Source organism: Aptenodytes patagonicus, chromosome 1 (assembly GCF_965638725.1).
Source record: "Aptenodytes patagonicus chromosome 1, bAptPat1.pri.cur, whole genome shotgun sequence".
Lineage (NCBI taxonomy): Eukaryota > Metazoa > Chordata > Aves > Sphenisciformes > Spheniscidae > Aptenodytes > Aptenodytes patagonicus.
The window spans coordinates 6,488,264-6,510,871 of NC_134949.1; the positions used below are offsets into that span (position 1 = coordinate 6,488,264).

Sequence of the window (22,608 nt, forward strand, 5' to 3'; positions counted from 1 at the left end):
TGGGTAGCTGTTGCTGCTGCTTCTATTGCAGAAAATTACCTATAGTTGTTCAAAGGCTGCTGCCTGCGGCCGAGAGAGAAGCGCGCTCTTCCTGCTGTCTTCCTCATCTTCAACAGACGGCGTTACACCATCAACTACAGTTACTTACGCATCTTCCTTATACGGAAACATAAGTGCAATGATGAATACAGTGAGAAACAAACCATTCTGAAAATTAAACGGCATTTTTATTAGGATTATTCTGTCAAGGCTTGATAGACTGAGCAGTTAGAAGAAATGCTTTTTGTCAGTTATATAATTCCAGATGAAAATATCAGAATCATTCCTTCAAATACTGGTTTTGCTCTACGAGTAAAGCAAAGGACCTTTGTTACAAGAAGAGTTATACTTCTAAGCCATCTGAATTGGGCAGTTTTCAACTAAATTTCCCATCGTCTAGTTTTAGAACTTCATAAAAGGAACTTGGAGCGGTTTCTCTGCTGCACGCTTCAGGGCCAATGCGTAAGTATAAACCCTGGCATCCACTGCAATATGTTCTTCTGCTACTAGTTCTGAAAACAAACAAAAAAAAAAAAATTATGAGATGCTGCTGTTAAAACTTCTCCTCTACAGAAATTTAAGTCCTTTACTGAAATGAAGATGTGTAGCATTCCAGACATGAAGACTTAATGCCAGCGCCTACCGCTATCACTAACTCTGTCACCTGGTCAAGTCTCTCCCAACTTTTTGTTTAAGATACAGTATTCTAGGACAAGAAATGCAACGAGGAGCTATGAGAGGAGAAGCTAAGGGTTTCCTGAAGCTCACATTAGTGCACTGAATGTGTCAGAAAGCTCTTACCGTCAATTCTTTGCAGTAGGTCGTTCTTTGGAAGTGAAATGACTTCCACAAATTCTAGGAGAGAAGAAAAAAATTTATGCGCCTTTAATTTAGTGAACAGTAGAGGAGGCCTACCTCAGTGTCCTGTTTCTTACAACCTGAAAGGGGAAACAAACTGGCTTAATGCTCATCACCATCCAAAAGCTGTGAGCCTTCCTATATCACAAAAATGCCAATTAAATGGGGGAAGGCATTATGACCCCCATCATTTAATGACTGGGGTCATTAAAAACCAGGTTTGGCAGAAAGAAACTGGGAAAGAGCTGGGAAAAACAGCGTAGCTGACAGCTACAGAGGGTAAGAATCCTTCTAAAAGGAGACCTGCTCCCTTCTGAGAACGGACAGTGTACTGTTGAAGGGGACTTGGGGTTGGCAGATACCGGTACAGTGATGGATTGTAGATGCATTTGAAGACCAAAACAGCAGAGAGAGAAAGGGTTTGTTCTTGATGAATTGACACCTCCCCTGTCTATCTGAATTGGTTGTCTTTGGGGCTTGATCTACAGCTGTTGGGGATTCAGCAATTTGTGTTTCCTGAGATACTGGTGCTATAGGTGCAATACTTGAAGGGGACTGATGCGATAACACCCCACAGGAATTTTCATGTCTAGGCCAAAGCCGATCTCATGCATGCTTGCTCAGGATCAGGAGATTAACCAAGCCCAAATGAAAACCAGTTTTAACTGACATTTTCTAAGTAAAACTTGCCATACGGAGATCACACTTGACCTTACTGTCACTGTGAGCACAGCTATGTAACGTACCTCCGTCATCTGCAAGTAGAAAAAAATGACGTAGTAAGTTAAGGATTTTGAAATACACTTGAATGTACAACTAAAAAGCATTTCGATAGCTGACTGATTATGAGTGACACTGTAGTTTCTTCCAAGGTCAAGCCACAGCTAAGAGGACTATCTAAGTTCACAAGTGCTTATGGCTCTCACTGAAGTTTGGCACCTAAATGTCTCATTCTGGGCGTGCCAACGCCCGACACTTAACATCTAGGCCTCCCCAGTGAGTTTAGCAAAGAAATACAGCTCTGCTTGTCTAGACTGCAGGATATGATTTGAAGGATGTACAGCATCTAAATCAGCTGGGACAGAAGAGATGCAGTGGTAGGGGTAGTTCTTTTAAACCCATTGTTTGTTTTGTTGTCTTCTCAGAATTTTCGAATGAATGGTACAAAACTCACCAAGTTTTTGTTTAGGTCTCGTATTCTCAGCCTCATCTCCGTTAATGATGACGCTCACAATGTGTGTTGTGCTGTTTGACAAACCTGGGTCCAAGCAGAGAGCTGCCAACAAGCACATGTAGAGGTTAATTTTTCAAAAGGCACCTTGACATTTTATCAAAAGCTTTCGCACAAATACATCTGATACAATAGGAGAACACATACTTGGCAGAAGTTCATGCTGGAAGAGTTGTGAAAAGTTTTGTTTTCACATGTTCTTAAGAGTAATGTTTCTGTAACTCTCGGCTCTCACAGATTCCTTGCAAGACTTGTTTTCAGCACCTAGGTTTCCTTTCCATTCCATAGACTGAAGATTAAACTGTAAACTATAGTTCCCTTACAGACTTCCTCAGCCTGTTAAGAGTCTAAGTTTGCCATTGCCTGTCTCCCTCTCAGTCCCCAGCATGCAGTCGTACTGGATAATCAAGAGCCAAGTCTCAACTATAATGACATTTACTCGAAATCATATGCAAGTTGCCTCACCTTTCTACCTACCTTCTCAAGTTTTATTTATGGCCCTCGTTTTGCCTTCGTTTTGTTTTATGTAGGAAGCATTGGATTGGCAACAATCACGTTCCAAAGGATCTCTGGCTTTACTCCAGTTATTCCCTCCTTTCTTCTTTCTGGTTGGAGAACCTGAGTACTGTCACCTCCCCACAGCTGACGTGAGGGTGACCTCCACTCGGACTGCATCATGCAGCTATTTTTTCTACCTAAGTTCACAGATGTTCTTCATATTAAGTCCAGCAGTTTAGACCTTTATACTAATGTGCCAAATCCCAGCTTGAATAATTGGGTTTTGCGTAAAGGATCTTAACAGCAAAGTACAGACATCAAACTGTTACTTTAGTCCTGTGTGTTTAACAGGAGTTCAGCAACTGACTCATAAAGGACCAAAGTCTCATTGGTACAGGCATGGGATACTACTCTCTGCTAATCTGCATAGACTTTTCTGCGTAGATTTTTCCTTTGGTTTAGAGCATTTTAGACATCCAGAGTACTCATCACAGACAGAATTAGCTTTGGAAAAATAAAAAAAAAGCAAAGACCTGGAGTACATTCAACGACTTCCCCCTTGTACCCAGTTTCTTCCTCCAACTCTCGCAATGCAGCGCTTTCTGCAGTCTCATTTTCCTCGATGAGACCTGAGAGATAAATAATACACAAGAACAATTAAAAAGTTAGCACTTAACAGCAGTACGCATCCCAAGATCTAATCCAGCTTTACAAATGAGGTGAAACACTGTCACTACCCTATTTTTACAGAGGGATAAACTGAGGCGCTAGGAAGGACTCCAGTTCCAGGATTCGTCATGCTGCTGCCCATGTCTTCCAACTGATTATCTACAGGAGCATGCTACCTTCCCAGGAAACGGCATTAGTATTCTCATGAGGGAAAGAAGCCAAATGCTTCAGCTCTTAACAGAAAGGAGGAGTGGAGGGAAATGCAATACTCTACTAACAGGCTACCATGCAAAATGCCTCCAATCTGCTAAAATGAATGATGTTTATTTTGTATTCTTCATTATCAAATATTCCTATTTTTGAATAGCACACTGAGCTACAGAGCTTACCATGATTTTCTGGTTAGAGCTACTTCATTAAGATTGATGCTCGAAGCACATTTAAACACACTTAACTGTCAGCTTTATGTAACTCATCTTAATGTTTCAGTCACTTACCTGCAGGAAATTCCAAGCAATAGCTGTTAATTGGGGGCCTGAACTGTTTCACTAGGACAATGCAGTCGTAGTGGAGAGTTCTCTGTAGCATAGCTATCACTGCTACACCTACAAACAGCGACGGAAGACACAAGTACATAGTATTTGAGTATAGCAGAGAGTGAGTATTTAGTGCTAGATCTGGAAAGGAACCCACGTACTGTTACATTAAATGTTTAGACACCTGCTCCAGAATCCTGAACTATGAATTTAAGCTCCGTACATCACGCGTGGTGAGAGATTGTTGTGGTTTAACCTCAGTCGGCAACTGAGCACCACACAGCTGCTCACTCACTCCCCCCCACCCCCCCCGGTGGGATGGGGGAGAGAATTGGAAGAGTAGAAGTGAGAAAAACTCGTGGGTTGAGATAAAAACAGTTTAATAATTGAAATAAATAATAACAATAATAATAATAATAATGTAATAATAATAATAATACACAAAGCAAGTGATGCACAGTGCAGTTGCTCACCACCCACCAACCGATGCCCAGCCAGTCCCTGAGCAGCGGCCCCCCCAGCCAGCTTTCCCCAGTTTATGTACTGAGCATGACGTCCCATGGTATGGAATGTCCCTTTGGCCAGTTTGGCTGTGCCCCCTCCCAGCTTCTTGTGCACCTCCAGCCTTCTCAGTTGGTAGAGCATGGGAAGCTGAAAGGTCCTTGACTAGCGTAAGCATTACCTAGCAACAACTAAAACATCGGTGCCTTATCAACTTTGTTCTCGTCCTAAATCCAAAACACAGCACTGTACCAGCTACTAGGAAGGAAATTAACTCTATCCCTGCCGAAACCAGGACAGAGATAAAAGCCCAAAATGGGATCTTCAAAGTACCCCAGCAACCAGGAGGCAGACGTACCAAGCAAGACTGAGCCTTAGCCCACCAACATCTAGAGACTGTTTGGAAGCCATTGTATGGAACCCTCTCCTACACTCCTTTCATGGCTAAATCATGTCCCTCTTTTGCCCAAAGAGAACTGTATCCCTAGCCCCTAACAGCAGACCCACTTCACCAGTCTGTAAGCTACTCTGTATCAGGGCATGCATCATGTCTTTGAAATTGTTCCATTGTTCTAAAGTGAATACAATGGTCTTGGGAAAACACTCCGGCCAGTCAGGTTCTGATTCTTCAGCACTGACATGAGCATTTCATTAGCTCAGGGGTATATAGCAAGCTCTGCTGAGCTATTTGTTCCGCATCCTCAATCATTCAGAAATAGATCGGCTCTAACTGAGCTGTGAGTTTATCAGAAGAACTGATAAAAAGAAAAAATGCAAACAAAAAAAGTCACCACTGTCTTACCATCAGCTGAAATGCCCTTTTTGTTGCCAGTACGCTTTACTGTTTCCCAAGTTCTGTTTAACACAGAGAAAAGAACAAATGAATACATTAAAAGGAACAATACCCATTTTATTTGTAAGTCTTCTTCTACCCTTGCTACTGTCATTTAAAAGCAAAATATACCATCACACAGTGAGGCCCCATAAGAAAACAGCTGGCCTTCGGCAAGCCCTGTCATGCACTGGCACTACAAAATGTCTGTAGTATCATTTTGTTTTGCCTACTTAAAGGAGGGAGAGAGAAAGACATAAATGATTGTCACAGAACATGCAAGTCTTACAAAAGCGATGCTGGAAAAGTGCAGAATAAAGCAATTTATATATTAAACATGTCAGATTTTGAAAGATAGTTTTGTAGCAAGACCACATGCATTCTATTTTTTATCTTGCTTTTGCATAAGGTTTAGAGTGTAAGTTATTGTGAACTCTCAGCTCAGTTACTTGAGCACACAAGGAGCCTATAGGCAAGGAAGACCAAAGCTTCACTCTCAAAATAAGCAACGGGATGAGTAAAAACCAAAAGTCCACCAGCAATAAAATCCTTTCACAAAAGCTCCAATCTTTGCTATTTTTTAAAAGGATACTTTGCTGATGAACTGGGAGGCACTAGAGAAAGCAATCAGTACAGAATCCAATACATTAAGGGGCAGGAAGTAAAGCCGTGTTGTCATATCTAGATAAATACAGCAAAACTAAAGCATAGAAAGAATTGGACAGGTGTGATAATATACAAGAGGACAGCAACTTGTCAACAGTATGCAAGATCCAGCACCATCAGCAGGAAAAAAGAAGCCCTTAATAAAGAACCTGAAAAGCCACAGGACGGGCTCTCTGATCATCACAGTCCAGTTGCATAGCTAGAACTTGCTTCTGCACAGCGTCTTTACAAGGAAGAGAAAATGCAAGGTAAACCAGGGTCCCATGTGCCCAAAAGAATTTGGAGCCAAATTTGATCCCACATGCTAGCACATCCGCAAGAGTAAGATTTTTTTTTTTTTCTCTGAACAGTACAAACTATAAAGGAATTGCACAATGGCTAGACCTCATCTTGTGTTGAGTAGCAGGTTTGTAATGCTCATATTCTCTAGCCTGAGGCTAGTCCATACAATTGGGAACATTATAGGAATCTGAAACGCCAGAAAGGCAATTACCTGGTTTTACCAAAGGGATCAGTATAAGTTGTTTCTTCAAGCTTCACCCATTTTCCTTCTACAATTACCTAAAATAAAGAATTCTTTGTTAAATACATTATAAGATTAATCCCAAAGATATTTGGGGGCTAAGGGGAAAAACAACATGGCTATTTTTGGATTCTTTTGAAGACAAAATCTCAGCATCAGAATACATGCAGGAACATTCCTGTAGCTATTACGGAAAAAAAAAATTTACTCCAAGTTCTTTAATAGGAATAGAAAGTAAGCCCAGTAACTTTTCTTAACGTGACTTTTATAACCACATTTCAATGAATTCGGTGGGATTTTATGTACTGGAAAGTCCTCATCTTTTTAGAAGGATTTTGCAAAGGTCACGTTTCAGCTGAAAAACGGTCACTGGTCTGCACAGGCTGTAGCTACGCTGGTGGTTACGAGTGCCCACTTATCAGACAGCACGGCCTAACAGCTAAGCATGCAAGACGGAAATCCAAACTATTTTGAAACTTTTCTTGCCATGATCTCAGACTGTGGCTTTGCTTAACCGCTGTTTCTGTAACTCCGAGCAGTGATACATACCTGCCCTTTTAGGATTTCTGAGAGCTGCTGATTGAGTGCTTGGCATTAACATTATTACAAAGTGTCTTTTCTGAGCTAAGTGAGTTTATTTGCCTTGTGATGTTTCCTCATCTTTTCTGTAATTCCTTTAAAAGGGAAAAGTCCCTAGGTATTAGCCCAGCACTTTACTTCTTTTAATGTAACTTGTATTTTAAGCTTTGCTAAAGGTATAGGCAGACAAGAAGCTTGTCTCCAGAATTTTCTATCAAGTTGGTCATAGGTCTGACCACAGAAATCAGAAGTAATCGGTAAGATGAACAAATCACTTCCTATTGTCTAATGAGGCACACTGCTGACAGCAACGGAGCAAGCATAAGCAAGGGGAAAAGGGGATCTGGGAAAAAACCCGCAACATTAAATTGTAGCAAAGGATGAAGTCCGAGAGGCCATTCCTGTGGTTGGCACGCTAGTGTCCTCTAGTGCAGGACAAGGAGCACACAGGGCCCATGTGGCCATGTAGATCTTGAACTTAAAACCAAGAGATTCACAGGCTAAAAAAAAATAGAGAAATGAAATGTAGTATATGATGCAGCTATAACTAGAGTACAGAAGCACAATACCACATCAGCTGGAGGCAGAAGGCAAATGAGAAGTGATTCAGGTGTCCAGTAAATTATAACTGAGCTGGATGAACTCATGTAATTCTTAAAATGTGTTCTTCAGAACAATTCTTTTGATAGGCATTCGAAATAACAATAGCACTCCTATGACTGTAAACACAGCTACACGTATTTCACATCTAAGCACTTTGGCATTTATTTTGTAAAGTATAGTATTTCCACGTAACAGGAATTGGAAAAGGAGAGCTGCGTGTTCTCAAAAGGGCTTTCTAATGGCTTTGTGGTCACAAAAACAGCAGGCAGGGAGATGAAGTATATTATGCTCATTACAGGTACAAGAAGTAATTCCGTTCGGAAGCATTCAGGTATATTTTAAATAGCTTTGCATTCACTCCTAAATCACTGCAGAATTAGAGCACAGGAAGACCCAAAAAAGAAACAGATGAACATCAAGTTCCATTGGTTGTCCAAGGAGAGGAATATACATAATTCAGTTAAGTAAACACAGCCAAATGTTTTGCGTTAATGAATTTTTTTAAACATTGCAGAGAACACAAAGGACTAGATTATTGATCGTGGTCCCATATTGCTGCAGCATTCAACAGAACTGGCAGATCATTACCCCTGTCACCAAGTTATCGTTTGCTAAGCCAGAAAGGGGGAAATGGCTGAAATCAGAACCACATCACTGTCCCCAGGAATCTTAGAGGAAAAAGAAATCCCTAGTCTGTAAGAAATTAGACCTATCCAAGCTCCAAAAAGACAAAAAAAAAAAGAAAAAAGAAAAAAGAAAAAAGAAAAAAGTAGGTTTTACGTGTACAAGACAAACAACGTCAAACAAAATGTCTTGTTTTTAATCAGATATTCTTAAATACTGCTTTTGGCCTCTACTGTCATGGAGCAATAATTAAAAAGTACTGTGCGACATGTAGCATAAATATTTACAATGGAAGTGTTCCACAATCCTCTGAAGTCTGGTGAAACTCTTGATGCTAACGGCCTACAGGGTGAGAAAACTGAAAGTTGCCAGGTTTCCCTAGAAGAAAAAGATAATTTTGTCACCCGCCTTGTTGGGTGCACAATTAAAACTTGCGGAAGCTGGCCCAGAAGCATAACTTCTGCTTTGCTAAATCCCCTATTTAGGGCCTAAGGACACTTTGCAGGATGTGTTGCACTTACCACACTCAGTTTTAGAATGAGTTATTTTTATTGCTTTATCTATTACTTTGATGGGCAAACAACATCTGCTTTTGCTTACAACAGCCTGACTGTTCCCAGAAACAGGAAGAAGGATGTAAGACCAGCTGCTACTTTCATGGAAGGGAATATTCCAACGTCAGACCACGTAGTTGCTGAAGAGTTACAGAACCACTTTTAATATAAGGGCCACTGGCGGAGGCATGGTAAATACTCTCCTGTATTAATCCCACAAAATGACTGAAAAAACTAAATAGCTTTTAAAAAGCTTTTAAATCTAATTACAAACTTCCAATGACACCAAAAAGTACAATATTCTGAAGGAGGAGAACTAAGAGGCATTATGGGGGGGAAAGGATAAAATGAAAATGTTACCTGCAAAAACACAGGTCTTAACAGAAAACCCGAAAAGCTTACAAAAATGAAACCTTTATTGCTCGAGAAATATTCATATTAAAAAAACCACCCAAAGGGAAAAGCCATAAATATATCCCAACAATGTGAGTTTCTTCTTTCCTGAAAAAGTTTTGTACCTTGAAACCTAAAGAAACTACAAGACTCTGTTCATTCCAAGGAAGGAACACTGGATAAAAGAAACTACATTTGTGTTATAACAGCAGCGTGGTGCTGTTGCCAAACCTGCCTTTACCACCAAAGATTAACTTTTAAGAATTCACTTAAAAGAGAACAGAAACAAATGTAGGCGGTTTAAATTAGGGTGAAAGTGCTCCTAATAAGCACCCAGAAGTATCTCCAAATTCCTTTCTCAGGACCTTATATTTTCTGATTCTGTGAAGATGCAACCATAATATTTTTGAAAAAAATCTTACTACCGCCTTACTAATGTCTTTAGAACAGCAATTATCTAAATTCAAACCCTTTCAGAAAGCATCAAAGAAGGTACAATCCTAAATGTTAAGGCAACTTTTAGTGGTTCATCATCTGAAAGGAACGGAAAACAAGGCTGTTTCATGATCCACCGATTTGTATAGCCTCTCAGAGGTATCAGCATTATTTCTGAACACTGAAAACAGCCCGAACAGACAATACAAGAACCAGCTGCAAAATAAAAAAAAAAAAAAAAGAAGCTTAAAATAATGCAGCACTGTAGATTTCTCTCTCCCCATTGATAATTTGTATGATTATTTCAACAAAGAGAAATGCCACCTTTTTTAAAATCTCTGACCATCAGGAAGAAGTGTTTTGTCTATCGAATAGATTTTACAAACATACAGCATCTATAGCATTTCTTACTCTGCACTCACAAACATTCTGATCAGTTTCAAATAATTGTTATTTAACAATAAAACATGTCAAAACCAAGCATGTTATACCTCTTCTTTAAGGATGAATTGTCTAGCAGTTTTTGGAACTTCTGTGGATGTCTCAGCTGCCATTTTCAGGAATGTCAGGCTTTTTCATAGTAATCTGGACTTTGCACAGGAGGGCAAAAAAGTCAATATTTGCTTTCAGAGTAAAGTTAAAAGGTTCATTTCTGCGTTCTAAGTTAACAAAACTTGCTGGAGAAAGTTAGGGACATGTGATGGCAAGTGCAATTCACATTTTCAGCTCCACCTGATGGTTTCAGAGTCAAATAATTCAAAGGAGAAGCAGAAGTTTGGGTCAAATCCCTGACTTAGCATAGTTATAATAGTCTTATCGGCCGCTGAGTAACCATGCTGGCTGAAGACACCCTCCTTAACTATTTAAAGATCAGACACACACACAGAGACAAAATGGATCCATTTCAGTGAAATTGTTTCATTCTGATCTGGGTAAGTGCTCTGTCAACACAGCATTACCACAACAGAACTACGCACTCCACTGTGAAAGTGGAAAAAAACCTTATACCAAGAAGACAGTGGTAAAAATTGTCTGCTATGGAGAAAGAATCAGAACTAGAACCTACCTCCACCTTACACACATCACAAATAAACACGTAAATGACTCGATCCTTTCCCCAAAAAACAAGGTCAAAAAGTCACCCGTGTGTTGCAAGTCTAGGTGGCACGTGGAGTTGGTGTGACCAAAGCATGTCAGTCTCTCTTACGGGAATGATGTGGCTAACACCGTGCAAAAGGCAGCTGAATATATGCCCAAAGCAAGGCTCTGCACCTGCAGCTCAATGCCTCAGCCTGCATCCTAACACTCCCTAGGAAGATAAGATTGTCCACTCACTCTCTCAATCCAGTTCTAGCTGAAAAGCACACCAGGCAGCAGAAAAATACGATGCATTAGAGATTCACCATTAGTCCCCTGTCTCACTGTGGAGCTACGGGGCGCTTTCAGCACAGAAACTCTCATTCCAAGGAAGGTCATCTCTGATATTAAGTTGTAATATTGAAGTCCTGAAAATCAGCATGAATCATAAGCAAAAAGACAGTGCAAAGAAGCAAACCAGTTTAAAAACCAGGAGAGACGAGATCATCTTAAAGATCTCTATCGTTCTTAGCGTTGATGGTTGTAAACTTTCCCTAAAGTCAACCGGAATCTTTCCGTTGACTTCAACTAGGGTTTAATAAGGCTCTGTGGGGTCTCTAGCAATGAACAGTACCAGAAGTGAGTGATCACCTTCTCTCTCATACCCAATTTTAGCACTTTCATTTTTTACTTCATCTTTATCCTTTTATGATAACATCTACTGCACATTTGTGAAACATTTAAGAGCATGCAGCAATAATCAGCTTTCTTACGTATTAGATTTGCATTTAATTCCACAAAGTAGTTAAAAGGAATAGGTAGTACAAAATATTTCTGGTTATCAGCAGGATTAAAACTAACGTACATAAATCCATTTCCTCAGTATGTACACAGGGCAGGCTCTTTCTTAAGTCTTAAGACAGCCTTGTTGGACAAAGTAGGTCATAGTGGTCAAACATTCAAATTGTTTTTATGTAACGTAAGTCCTGGAAAGGAACCCTGACGTATTAAACCTAATTCTGTTCTTTCAAAAATACATTCTATAATCCTTTCTTAAAGCAATGAAGCTCCATCTTAAAACTATGTAGGTTTACTATCTACCTTACTACTATTTGTATGAATATATATTTGTATGTTCTAGAACCTCACTTGCTTATCTTCCAATTTCTATCCCACGTTAGTTCAGTTAGCTGTTACCCATTTGTTCTTGAGCCAGCAATGTCTCAAACTCTCTTCACTTAGGGTTTAAGAGCTGTAGCTGGACAATGGCCATGGTCCCTTGCTGTCACTTTAAAATACAAGCTCAAGCTTTCCACCAGACTTATGCAAAAGAAGCGCAGCCCAGCATAGCAGTTCCAAGAGTTTCCTGGTCATCCAGAGGAAACAGCCAAAGGAGGCTCCGTGTGATACCTGAAGTATACAGCTTTAAAAATATAAAAACCTCACATACCTAGCTACAACAAATTCACCTCCTGTGTTTGGAAAGAATTATAGCCTTTTTGATCGACAATATAAACCTATCAAGAGAGTAGACAGTGAACCATATCCTTGTTAAACTTTTTTTTGATCAGGCTGAGTAAGTCTTCCTCTTTTAGTCTCCCCTCACAGGAAATCCTGTTCCATTGATCATACTAATCCTTCTACATAAGCTTGCAAGTATCAGTGTGCCCTTCTCAAACACAGATTACGACAATTGTACCCTAAATGCCACAAGCAGCTGTAGTAATGGTTTGTACAACACTATTAATACTTAACTATATCACTTACAAATACATACTAGACCCTCATCTCATGGCAGAAGCTCTTTTCAATGCAGCTTGCTCTCTTCTGCAGCAGAGAGATTCAAGGGTGGCTTGCGACTTAAAATAACAAAAAAATTGTACAGCTTCAGTGATTTCAATTATCACTAAAATCTAAAATAGGTGAAAACGAGAGGAAGACTCATGGATCTCAGCTTCTGCAGTTTCGATCTCCTCCACAAGTGGGTGCAATAACTCTATGTATGAGTGACATTTTAAAAAGTTCCACCAAAAAAGTAGTTTTTTCCAAATTCAGTTGACTGTATAGAAGTGAGAATTTCTGCTCTTAGAAAGCTGAAATACCATTTGGTTAAATAGAATCATAGAATCATAGAATCATTGAGGTTGGAAAAGACCTCTAAGATCATCGAGTCCAACCGTCAACCCAACACCACCATGCCCACTAAACCATGTCCCTAAGCGCCTCATCTACTCGTCTTTTAAATACTTCCAGGGATGGGGACTCAACCACTTCCCTGGGCAGCCTGTTCCAATGTTTCACCACTCTTCCAGTAAAGAAATTTTTCCTCACGTCCAATCTAAACCTCCCCTGGCGCAACTTGAGGCCATTTCCTCTCGTCCTATCGCTTGTTACTTCGGAGAAAAGACCAACACCCACCTCGCTACAACCTCCTTTCAGGTAGTTGTAGAGAGCGATGAGGTCTCCCCTCAGCCTCCTTTTCTCCAGGCTAAACAACCCCAGTTCCCTCAGCCGCTCCTCGTAAGACTTGTTCTCCAGACCCAAATGAAGGCTGCAATTCTGGCACCTCACATTAGTCATACCGTTAAGGGTGACACCACCTTTTGTTCATAAACAAAACTAGCTGCAACTGAAAATTAAACTTAACACTACAATGTTATGTTTCTAAAGGCCTACGTTAGGTTTCAGAACAGACCTTGTCTCGCAGCCCTCAGACAGGAAGGTTTTTCTATCTCATAAAATTACCACTGCATCATTTGAGTTAAAAATGCAACACAGCTTGCACAGCAACTTGGGAACCTAACTTAACGACTACGTGAACTCTATGAATATAAATTTTTAACAGTTATCAGTGCAATTTTAAGAGTATGTCGAAGTGTCCACATTTATCAGCCTTCTTAGCATGCATCAACAGCACTTGAACTACAAATTATGAAAAAAAAAATGTTTGGCTCACTTCTACCTTCTCTGATGATTTTTGTGGCTAGTATTACAGGCTACTGCTGGCAAACCATGCTACTTGTTCCATTTCTTTCACGTGGGGCTCAAACTCAGAGCTGAAAAAGGCGTACCATTTATAAAAGGTATAACTTTATTCTCATTTCTTATTCCCTTATTGAGTGGCTTCCTTTCAAGGCAACGTCCAACCATTCTACAGTTTCCAAATTATTCTCCCCAGGAGTTAAAATCTTAAGCCAACCGAGGCACGTGAATCAGCTTAGAGTAGCCAAGCTACTGGGGCTTTACATTAACCCATCCAAATCATGATAGATGGATTAACTTTTCTAACTCACTTTTCAAAAGGTGTTCTCTGATCCAAACTACACATCCTAGCTGACAGCAACCAGATTTAATGGAAGCTCAGCAATGGTGTCCTAAGGCAAGCTCAAGATAAAAGAAAATACGGGGTTTCTTATAAAGAATGTGCAAAAGGGACACTGGCAGTGTTTTATGCACAATTTAACCAACAGCACACCGAGATACGTGCACTGAAAATAAACATCACTAAAGCTCCTAAAACACTTTAAACTTGTTACCATCAGTCAGTGCACTTGCATTTCAGCAATATGATTCTAGCACCAAAATGAATTAATTAGCAGAAGTCGACAGGAGAGAGGGAGAAGGAAAAAGGTGAGGAAAATGTTTCATTTTTGTCATGGTATTTAGCAGCGTGGATGACCCGCTCAGCACCAAATAAAATATGGAAAAATAACCGGTTCTCGCCCTGCAGAACAACAACAAAGACTGTCGTGCATAATCAGAAGAGGGTTAGCAGCATCTCCATATTGTTATCAACCTTCCAGACAACTGATGTGCAAGGGGCCTGGGGAGACAGCCTCAAACTGCAGATGCGAGAGCACTTGAGGACAGCATCAGATGGAAAAGACTCGGCCCTCCACGCAGGGGACACAGAGGCACAGAGACGACGGCAGAACCACGGGGCTTAAAAAGAACGTACTATTCAGTTATTACGTGACTCTCCCCAAAATAAAACGAAACGCAGCCCTGCATGAGGAGAGAGAGGAAGCTCTGTCGCTGTAGAGCTCCGTTATAACACTGAAGAGAGGAAGTATTCCACAAGCACATGCAAAGCAAGAAAGCGAAGCCTGTCAGGCGGGAAAAACACCCGCAGCTTCCCTAAGGCCACCCGTGATTTCAACGTATCCGCCTGGAAACCCCCCGCTCGGGCCACGCACACGTACGAGGCCGGGAGAGCGGCCCGGCAGCCGAGGGGAGCCGCTACCGCGGACGGGCGGGCGGGCGGGCGCGGTGAGGTCGGGGGCGGCCGGACGGGACCGGGACCGGGACCGGGACCGGGACCGAGCAGCGCTGAGGCGGCGGCTGAGGCGAGGCGAGGCGAGGCGAGGCGAGGCGAGGCGAGGCGAGGCGGCGCGGCAGCCGTGTGCGCCGCTGAGGCGGGGCCGGGTGGCGCCGCGCCGTGTGCGCCGCCGATGGCGGGCCGGGTGGCGCCGAGAGCTGCGGGGGAGGTTCCGGGAGGAGCGGGAGCTTCCGGGAGCGGCGGGGTGAAGCGGGCCGAGCCGGGCCGGGCCGGGCTAGGCCGGGTTGGGTTGGGTTGGGTTGAGTTGAGGGGGAGGATGAAGAAGGAGCAGGTAGCTCACTGCCAGTTCTCCGTGTGGTACCCGCTCTTCCGGGCCGTCACTATCCGCAGGTGAGGGGAGCGAGGGGCGCGGTGCGGGGCGGAGCTGGGCTGGGCTGGGCTGGGGGCGGCTGGGTCCTGGCGGTGTGGGGCTGGGCTGGGTGCAGGCCTAGGCCGGGCGAGGGGCCGGGAGAAGCGGTGTGGGGGGCGTGGGGGAGCTGTGTGGGGGTGAAGGTGAAGGTGGGGAGGCGTGTGGGGCTGGGCTGGGTTGGAAATGGGCTTGTGTTGGGGCAGGGTTGGGTGGGATATAGCGAACCTGTGTGGGGCAGAGTTGGGATGGAGGTGGGGAAGGCCTGATCGAGCCGTCAGCTGGAGTCCCAGGAGTTGGGGTCTCGTCCCTACACCCTGAGGGGGTGTTTTGGGCACCCCTGTACTCCCTGCTCTCCTGCTGGGACTCCTGCGCTGAGAACCAGCTGATACCCACATCACTGCTGTTCCCACTTGGCTGCTCAAAGAAACTGAGGCTGAACACACCCAAACCAAGTGGCTGACTTCGTGTTTCTGTGTATTTCTGGAAGCCGTAGCAAATTCTGCAGTTTCTAAGGTGCCGCTGCAGATCAACGAGATGGTTGTGAGAACTACCAGTAACTCAGGAAAGTCAAGCTCAAGGTGGTTGCCCTGTTGGATCAAAAAGTGCTGACATCAGGCTTTTAGTAATCAAAGCATTTAATCTTTTATGGTTTTTAGTGTTTAGCACACGCATGTTTTTGGTAAGTTTAGTGATAGTCCTGTATTTTTGGAATATTCGGGTGGTATAGGCAGATTTAGGGTTAGATCTCAGAAGGGAAACCTTTAGCTTGAGCAACACGATGTCTCCTTCTCACTGGCCACACGCACTCTTTCTTTGAATTTCTTAGGGCTTTGAAGGAGTGGGGCATTTTTGTGCATTTCATCTAAAATTTTTGCCTCTTTCTCCTCTACTTCCCTGGAGGGAAAATGGGCATTGCTTTTTGGGAAGGGATGAGAGGGGAGAAAGAGAAATGTTTTTTTTTTCCATAGTGTTAGAGAATAAAACATACTGTTATTGAGGTATGTTCTATTAAAAAACAAATTCTTCTCATTCGACTCTTGTTATTATTTTAACAAGTAATATTAATAATAAATTATTAAAGAAATTCTCATGTTTCTTGCAGTGTTATACTTCCCCTACCAGAGAATGTGAAAGAATATTTGCTGGATGATGGAACGCTTGTGGTTTCTGGAAGGTAGAGTGTTTTCCCCCCACCTTCCAAGTATTAATACTATTTTATATTCACAGCACTATTTTGTATACACATATTATATTTTGCATAACAAGTTTTTTAACTTTGACCAGTCTGGCTGCAGTAAACCTCATACTGTATGAGCATGTGAACGGGCTGTTAGTAAAACTTGACTTGCTGGTGCCTGATGCAGATCCTAAAATCACAGAATCGTAGAATGGTTTGGGTTGGAAGGGACCTTAAAGATCACCTTGTTCCAACCCCCCTGCCGTGGGCAGGGACACTTTCCACTAGATGAGGTTGCTCAAAGCCCCGTCCAGCCTGGCCCTGAACACTTCCAGAGAGGGGGCATCCACAACTTCTCTGGGCAACCTGTCCCAGTGCCTCACCACCAAATCCATGTAATACACTTCATTCTATGGAGTGGAGACAGTTCTTTCATTTTTTTCTCCGCCTTTCCTTGTGGAGTTTACCAGGCTTTCGGGTGCACAGCCTGCTGGTTTGTGTCTGGTTGGTTTGATACGGCTAGCTCCAGTTCAGAGGCTTGACCTGTCCCACGCCATTCACATGTCTGCTGCCTTATCCAGGGGTGAAGTGACATTACCTGAGTTTAATTCTCAATAAGATAAGCTATATATAAAATCTTAGTAGTTACTGAGTTTGTATAATCATTTGCATACCTATAATCCATGCATATGACAAGGCTGAATGTCCTGTATGTATACCTATGCCAAGATTTTGGATGGAGAAGAATGAGGTGGATAGATATGAGAAACAGTTGGTAAGAACCCAGGCCTTGTTCTTTGTTTTCTGCTTAGAATCTCACTGTATGGCTTCCTTGTAAAATGATTATTGCATGCATACATCTTGTTAATGATTGAACTCGGGAATCACTCCAGACTCCCATCATTTCCTAACTGGTAGTTTGCCTCTCACAGAGCAACCAATTAGGCTGTGAGTATAAGGGAGCTATGTCTAATTTCTCAGGAGTCAATTTATATAAAATTGAAGCTGTTTAAACACCTTGTAAAGATGAAAGGTCTTTTTTAATTTTAAAATTCTGTTTTTTAATAAAAGGTATCCAGAAAATTAGAATTGTTTTTAAACCATTTTGGATAAGAAGTAATATTGTCACCTGCTTCTGCAGAATTGTGCAACTTATTTAGCAGCAGCCATTTATTTTTTAATAAGCCTTCAGAAGAGCTGAAACTGAGGGTTTGACTTTACAGCTATGTTACACAATTTCTGCTGTCTTCAATAGAATAATGGACAGCTGTATAATTGACTTAAATTATATTTTTAAAGATGTTTCCAATTTAAAATCCCTTTTAGAAACCAATTCTTCTCCGAGTTGAACTTTCTTAGCTGGAAGTGAATGTGATCTTCTTGCAGTCAAGGCCAAGATTGCTTTTAATCTTGAGTGAACCGGTATCTGACCTCTAGATCTCAAAAACCTGAATTGATAGTTTAACCCCTATGGAAGTGCATTAAGGGACTGCAGAGACTTAGCTTGTTGAAGAGTTGACTTTTGGCAGGGAGGTACATTTTAACTTACCCCGTTTGCTACGCTGACTTGCTGTGAATAAGTCTTCTTCAAGGGCTTGGTCTTCTCCTTTAAGATCTTCACACTCAATTATATTGGCTAAAGAACTTCAAAAGTCACCTAAAGCTTCAAAGGAATGTTTGCAATCAAGTGCTTTCTCCCAGATACGCTAATGTTTACAACAGCAGATCTCACCTGTGTAGAAAAAGGAACTTTCCAGGAAGAAGCTAATGACTGTGTGTCCACTTTCCCTAGGATCTTTTCTGTGCGAGGCGTGTGAGGACATTTTCTTTTCAGATCCAGAAATTCACAGGTCAACATCAGAAACGCAAGGTTTTTAAATTTTTACTTGGAGTATGGAGGCAAAGCATAATTTAAATTGAACTTGTTTAAAAAAAAAAGTTTGTTTAATTTGTGCTTCTGTGAGTGTACGGTAAAGTTGGAAAAGAGTGATTAATAGGGTGTTGAAGAGCTTCAATTATGGCATTTTCAGAGCAGAAAGTGATCTGCTAATTTGAAAGAAGCAAAGTGTTTTGGATAGGGCCCAAGTCTAATGCCAGGGTGTTTGGTCTTCAGTCTTCTGTACTGGCTTGCTCTGATTTTTCTCTGCCAGGGGTTTTGAGGCTTAATCTTCTTACGAAACATTTTGAGATCAACAGCTGGTAGATGCCGTGGAAATGTAATGTATATGGTCCAGTCAAACTCCAGTGCTTAATTTTTTTTTCCTGCTAATTTTTTGTTTTAGAGAAGATCCACCAAGTCATGCTCAGGAGGGGAGTGACGATGCAGAGGAAATACAGGTCAGTATAAAATGCAACTTAATGTCAAATCTCTTGGGGAAAAATATGAATGTGTAACCTTTTCTGCATAATTCATAGGTGAGGAGAGTACTTCACAAAAATAATAATCACATGGTAGTTGCCTTGAAGAAACTTAACATCATTATTTATACTGTGATGTCAGGGAAGGTTTAAAATGTTTCTATGCTCTTTCACAGAAGACTTATTTTTTTGATAATTGCATTTGTAATAATAAGTAAGGAATGTTGAAGGATGTTGGAACTGAACTTAATGCTGTTTCATGCCCTGAAAAATTAGGAGGAGTTATTTCAAGAAACAATGAAAGTTTCTGAGGCCATAATAGTTCAGAAGGGTATTCTAGAAGAAAAATGCTGAAAAATGTTGTAAGCACAAGGTGACAGAAGGTACAAAAAGGAGGTGAAAAAGAAATATGAGTGAAACTAATGGATCATGGACCTAAGGGTGGAAGTGCTGGAGCTGGAGACAAGCTTTAGACAGAGAAGACTGTTGAGTTCTGAAATGTCCAAGTTTGTGATATAAATCATAACTAAAATATATAGGGGTCTTCTTTTAGCCATGCTTTAGAATAATACTTCTGCTGAATATACAATATTTTTCCTGTCTTAACTTACAGCCTTAATAATTGGAGGATGGTGATGTTATGCTACAGGAGCTCCAGGGCAATGATTTGATCTACATGTTGCAGGAAGCCATATCAATTCTGATGTTCTCATAAATTATAAAGGATGTCTCAGGAAACCAGTAACCTTTGATTTGTTCTTATTTTTAACAGTGGTCGGATGATGAGAATACTACAACACTTAAGGTAAGGTCCTGTAAAAGCCTAACGTGGGTTTGTCAGCAGTATACTTTCTGCAACCTTGTGATATAAACTTGTTGCCAGTTAGAGATACCTGTTGCTGTATTTAAGTTTTTCAGACCGTTCTAGACAGATGGCAGTGTAGATGTCTGTAGCTTTAAAAAAGTTTTGCTGGCTTAATTTTATTTAACTAAAAATGTTTTTCTTCATCCCCAACAATCACACACTTGCTAGACTATAGGAAACAAACTGAAGTATGGCTCTAAATATAGCTGTCTTTCATTTTCACAACTTTGAGTATCTCCCAATTACTTAATCAGACTGGATGTAGAAGAAACGAAGCCCCTGCAGCTCAATTTTCACAGCTCTTCTCTTCTCTTCCACCTGTGCCATTATTTCCTCCCGAGTACATTTCTTTCTATCATCTCTTTTTTTTTTTTTTTTTTTTTCCTTTTCTTGTCTTTATGTTCTCCTTGCACTGTGCCCGGCTTAGAATCAGGATCATGATGGGTACGAACCAGGCTTCCTTGGTGTTTGTTTACACCTTTTTTGAAACTTGCTGTTGCCCTATCATTGTCAGAGTTAATATACTTGCGTCACTTGTCTGCCATTGATACTATAACTTCAGTCCTATTAGCTCTCTAATGTTCAACACAATGTTGAAATGCTCACATTGGATTAGGTGCAATATAAACACAGCCCTGCTTTGAGTTGTGTGTATGCTAGCACAGAATTTGTAGCCTAGATTTTAAAACTAATACATGCCAACTTTGCACACACTAATAGCTTCAGTTCAAATATCTAAGCTTTGATAAAGTAGATGCCTTAGGTTGTAAATTATTCAGAACAAGGATTTTGGTATCCATCTTATCTTTTGCAAAGCTCATGTTAATGTTGCTAACGAAATAATATCAGACTTTTGAATCAGGTTTCATTATAGTGTACAACACAATAAGGAAATGCATAATCAAGAGGTATGATACCCATCAGAAGGGTATAGGCCAAGTGATTTCAGTTTAGTTAGGTAAGTATTGTGTGTTGCATACAGATTGCAGCTTTACAGCTAATGTTTTACTGGGGCTGGCTGGGACGGAGTTAACTTTCAGCTGTTGCTGAACAGTGCTTGCATAGCATCAAGGCTTTCTCTTTTCCCAGTCTGCCCCATGCCCCTCTCCATCGACTAGGCTAGGGGTAGGCAAGAGAAGGAGAGGGGACAGAGCCAGGACAGCTGACCCAAATTGTCTTAATCATCTTAATCCGTACCGTATAACATCATGCACAGCAATAAAAGCAGGGGTAGCGGAAGAAAGGGGGTGTTTCGGCCTCTAAGGTGGCTCTTGTTCAGAGACTGGCAGGACTTTGTCTTTCACCAAACCTATAACTTTGAAAATGGTTAATAATGAACATGGTTTGTGCCTGTGGCTAGTTCCTACAAAAATACACCTACATTTGGTCAAAGAAAGAGATTCTAAAAGTACAATTTCACAATGTGCTCTTTACCATCTTGTGAATTTGGTGATGATTGCTTTGAAGACTCCATCCATGGCAAATATGCTTTCTCTACCTGACAACTAGGGACTGCTCTGAGGCCACTGAGTGAATAGAAAATAGTCTTCTGTGCTTGTAAGTGTTGCCTGTTACCACTTTGACAGTGATGAAGAGAGTGAAGAAACAGCCTGTGTAGAATGCAGAAGGGTGGGGAGCTGCATCTGGAGTTACCGCAAGAGATGAGAATGGATCAAGTAGCGATGCGGAAGCTGAACAGGGAGTCACTAGGGAACATCATGTGTAAAGAATAGTTGGACAGGCTGGAGACTGCTGTTCTGGATTCGCTGTCAGCCTAGGGCATTCGCATTTTACTAATGATAAATCCCAGGTTATAATTCTCTTGGTTTCTTGGCTCAGGGAAGCAGTAAGGTGGGCTGTGGTTGTGATTATTCTGATTTGATGACTCACCTGAGTCATCAGGTAGAGCTTGTTTCCCTTGCCCCTTCTATATTCTGAAGAAGAATTAGAATATAGGATTATAGAAAATTCTGTGTTTAAAAAAATGTGCATTAATATTGATGGTTGCAAAGTCAGGCATTCAGAATTTAGGAAATGTTAGAATCCGGCTGGTTTATGCAGCCTTAGAGCTATCCTCTTGTGTATGTTTCTTCACCTGTATTCATCAAATGACATGACGGTAACACCTCTCCAGGGAGGCTTAGTATGTGCTGGTATTACATATATACTATGACCCCTGACTTCTGTCAAAACAAGAGGAGATTGGATCAGAATGCAGTGGATGAAGAGTTTTACTTCTTGCAGGAACAATTTCTAGAATTGACTGAAGCTCTAAAAATAAAGTAAAATGAGAGAAGTGCTTTTTCAGTTTTTCAAGTGTAGTTTCCCATGGAGACTAGGTAACGTACTAAGGAAAGATTCAGAATGTTTGAAGTTCAGTCTAGGTCACTGCGCTAAAATGTGAGAGGGTTTTTTTTAAGTGTTTGCATTTGGGTGGGCTGCAGAAAGGAGATGCCAAAATGCATGAACTTTTTATCATCTCTTGTGTGGCTGTGAGGGCTTTGTTTTAAAGACATCAATTAGCTTTAGCATAGAAGTTATCTTTGAGCTGAGTTTAAAAATACTCAGGCAGAAATAGTGTTCTTACATGCTTTTTGCTATAAATCCTAATACATGAAAAATCTTTGACATATGCCTGAAATCCTTTCATATTATTTTAAAGGTTAGCAATCTGGTTTTTTTTCTATTGCACCACATTCAGAGTGGAGTTTATAGCATCCTGAGTTTTTTTCCTCCTATCTTATGTTTACAATATTGACAATGTTCTTTACAAGATGAGGTTTTTCTAGTCCAACCCATACCTTTGCAGTGTGTCCTCTATTTTGATGCAATATATTGTTAAGGAGCTACTTTAAGACCTAATTTAAGAGCTGATTAGTTGAAGTATTACTAACAACATTTT

General features: G+C 41.1%; 2 protein-coding genes across 2 annotated transcripts in view; one reads left to right on the forward strand and one right to left on the reverse strand.

Moving 5' to 3' along the window:
* Window positions 1–205: 205 nt before the first annotated feature.
* On the reverse strand, window positions 206–10,554 carry NUDT5 (nudix hydrolase 5). Its single transcript, XM_076353202.1, has 9 exons — window positions 10,033–10,554; window positions 6,324–6,391; window positions 5,135–5,187; window positions 3,793–3,900; window positions 3,160–3,255; window positions 2,072–2,173; window positions 1,644–1,652; window positions 841–894; window positions 206–551 (listed from the first exon to the last, which is right to left on the reverse strand). Exons 1-9 carry the CDS (start codon window positions 10,093–10,095, stop codon window positions 442–444), a joined length of 663 nt encoding a protein of 220 aa, XP_076209317.1. The 5' UTR covers window positions 10,096–10,554; the 3' UTR covers window positions 206–441.
* A 4,601-nt stretch (window positions 10,555–15,155) lies between these two features.
* Window positions 15,156–22,608, forward strand: part of CDC123 (cell division cycle 123) — a 40,198-nt gene continuing 32,745 nt past the window's right edge. The window contains exons 1-4 of the mRNA XM_076353329.1: window positions 15,156–15,287; window positions 16,409–16,480; window positions 18,766–18,820; window positions 19,614–19,646. Coding sequence (XP_076209444.1) covers window positions 15,214–15,287; window positions 16,409–16,480; window positions 18,766–18,820; window positions 19,614–19,646 — 234 coding nt within the window. The 5' untranslated portion in view covers window positions 15,156–15,213. The remainder of the gene's footprint in view (window positions 15,288–16,408; window positions 16,481–18,765; window positions 18,821–19,613; window positions 19,647–22,608) is intronic.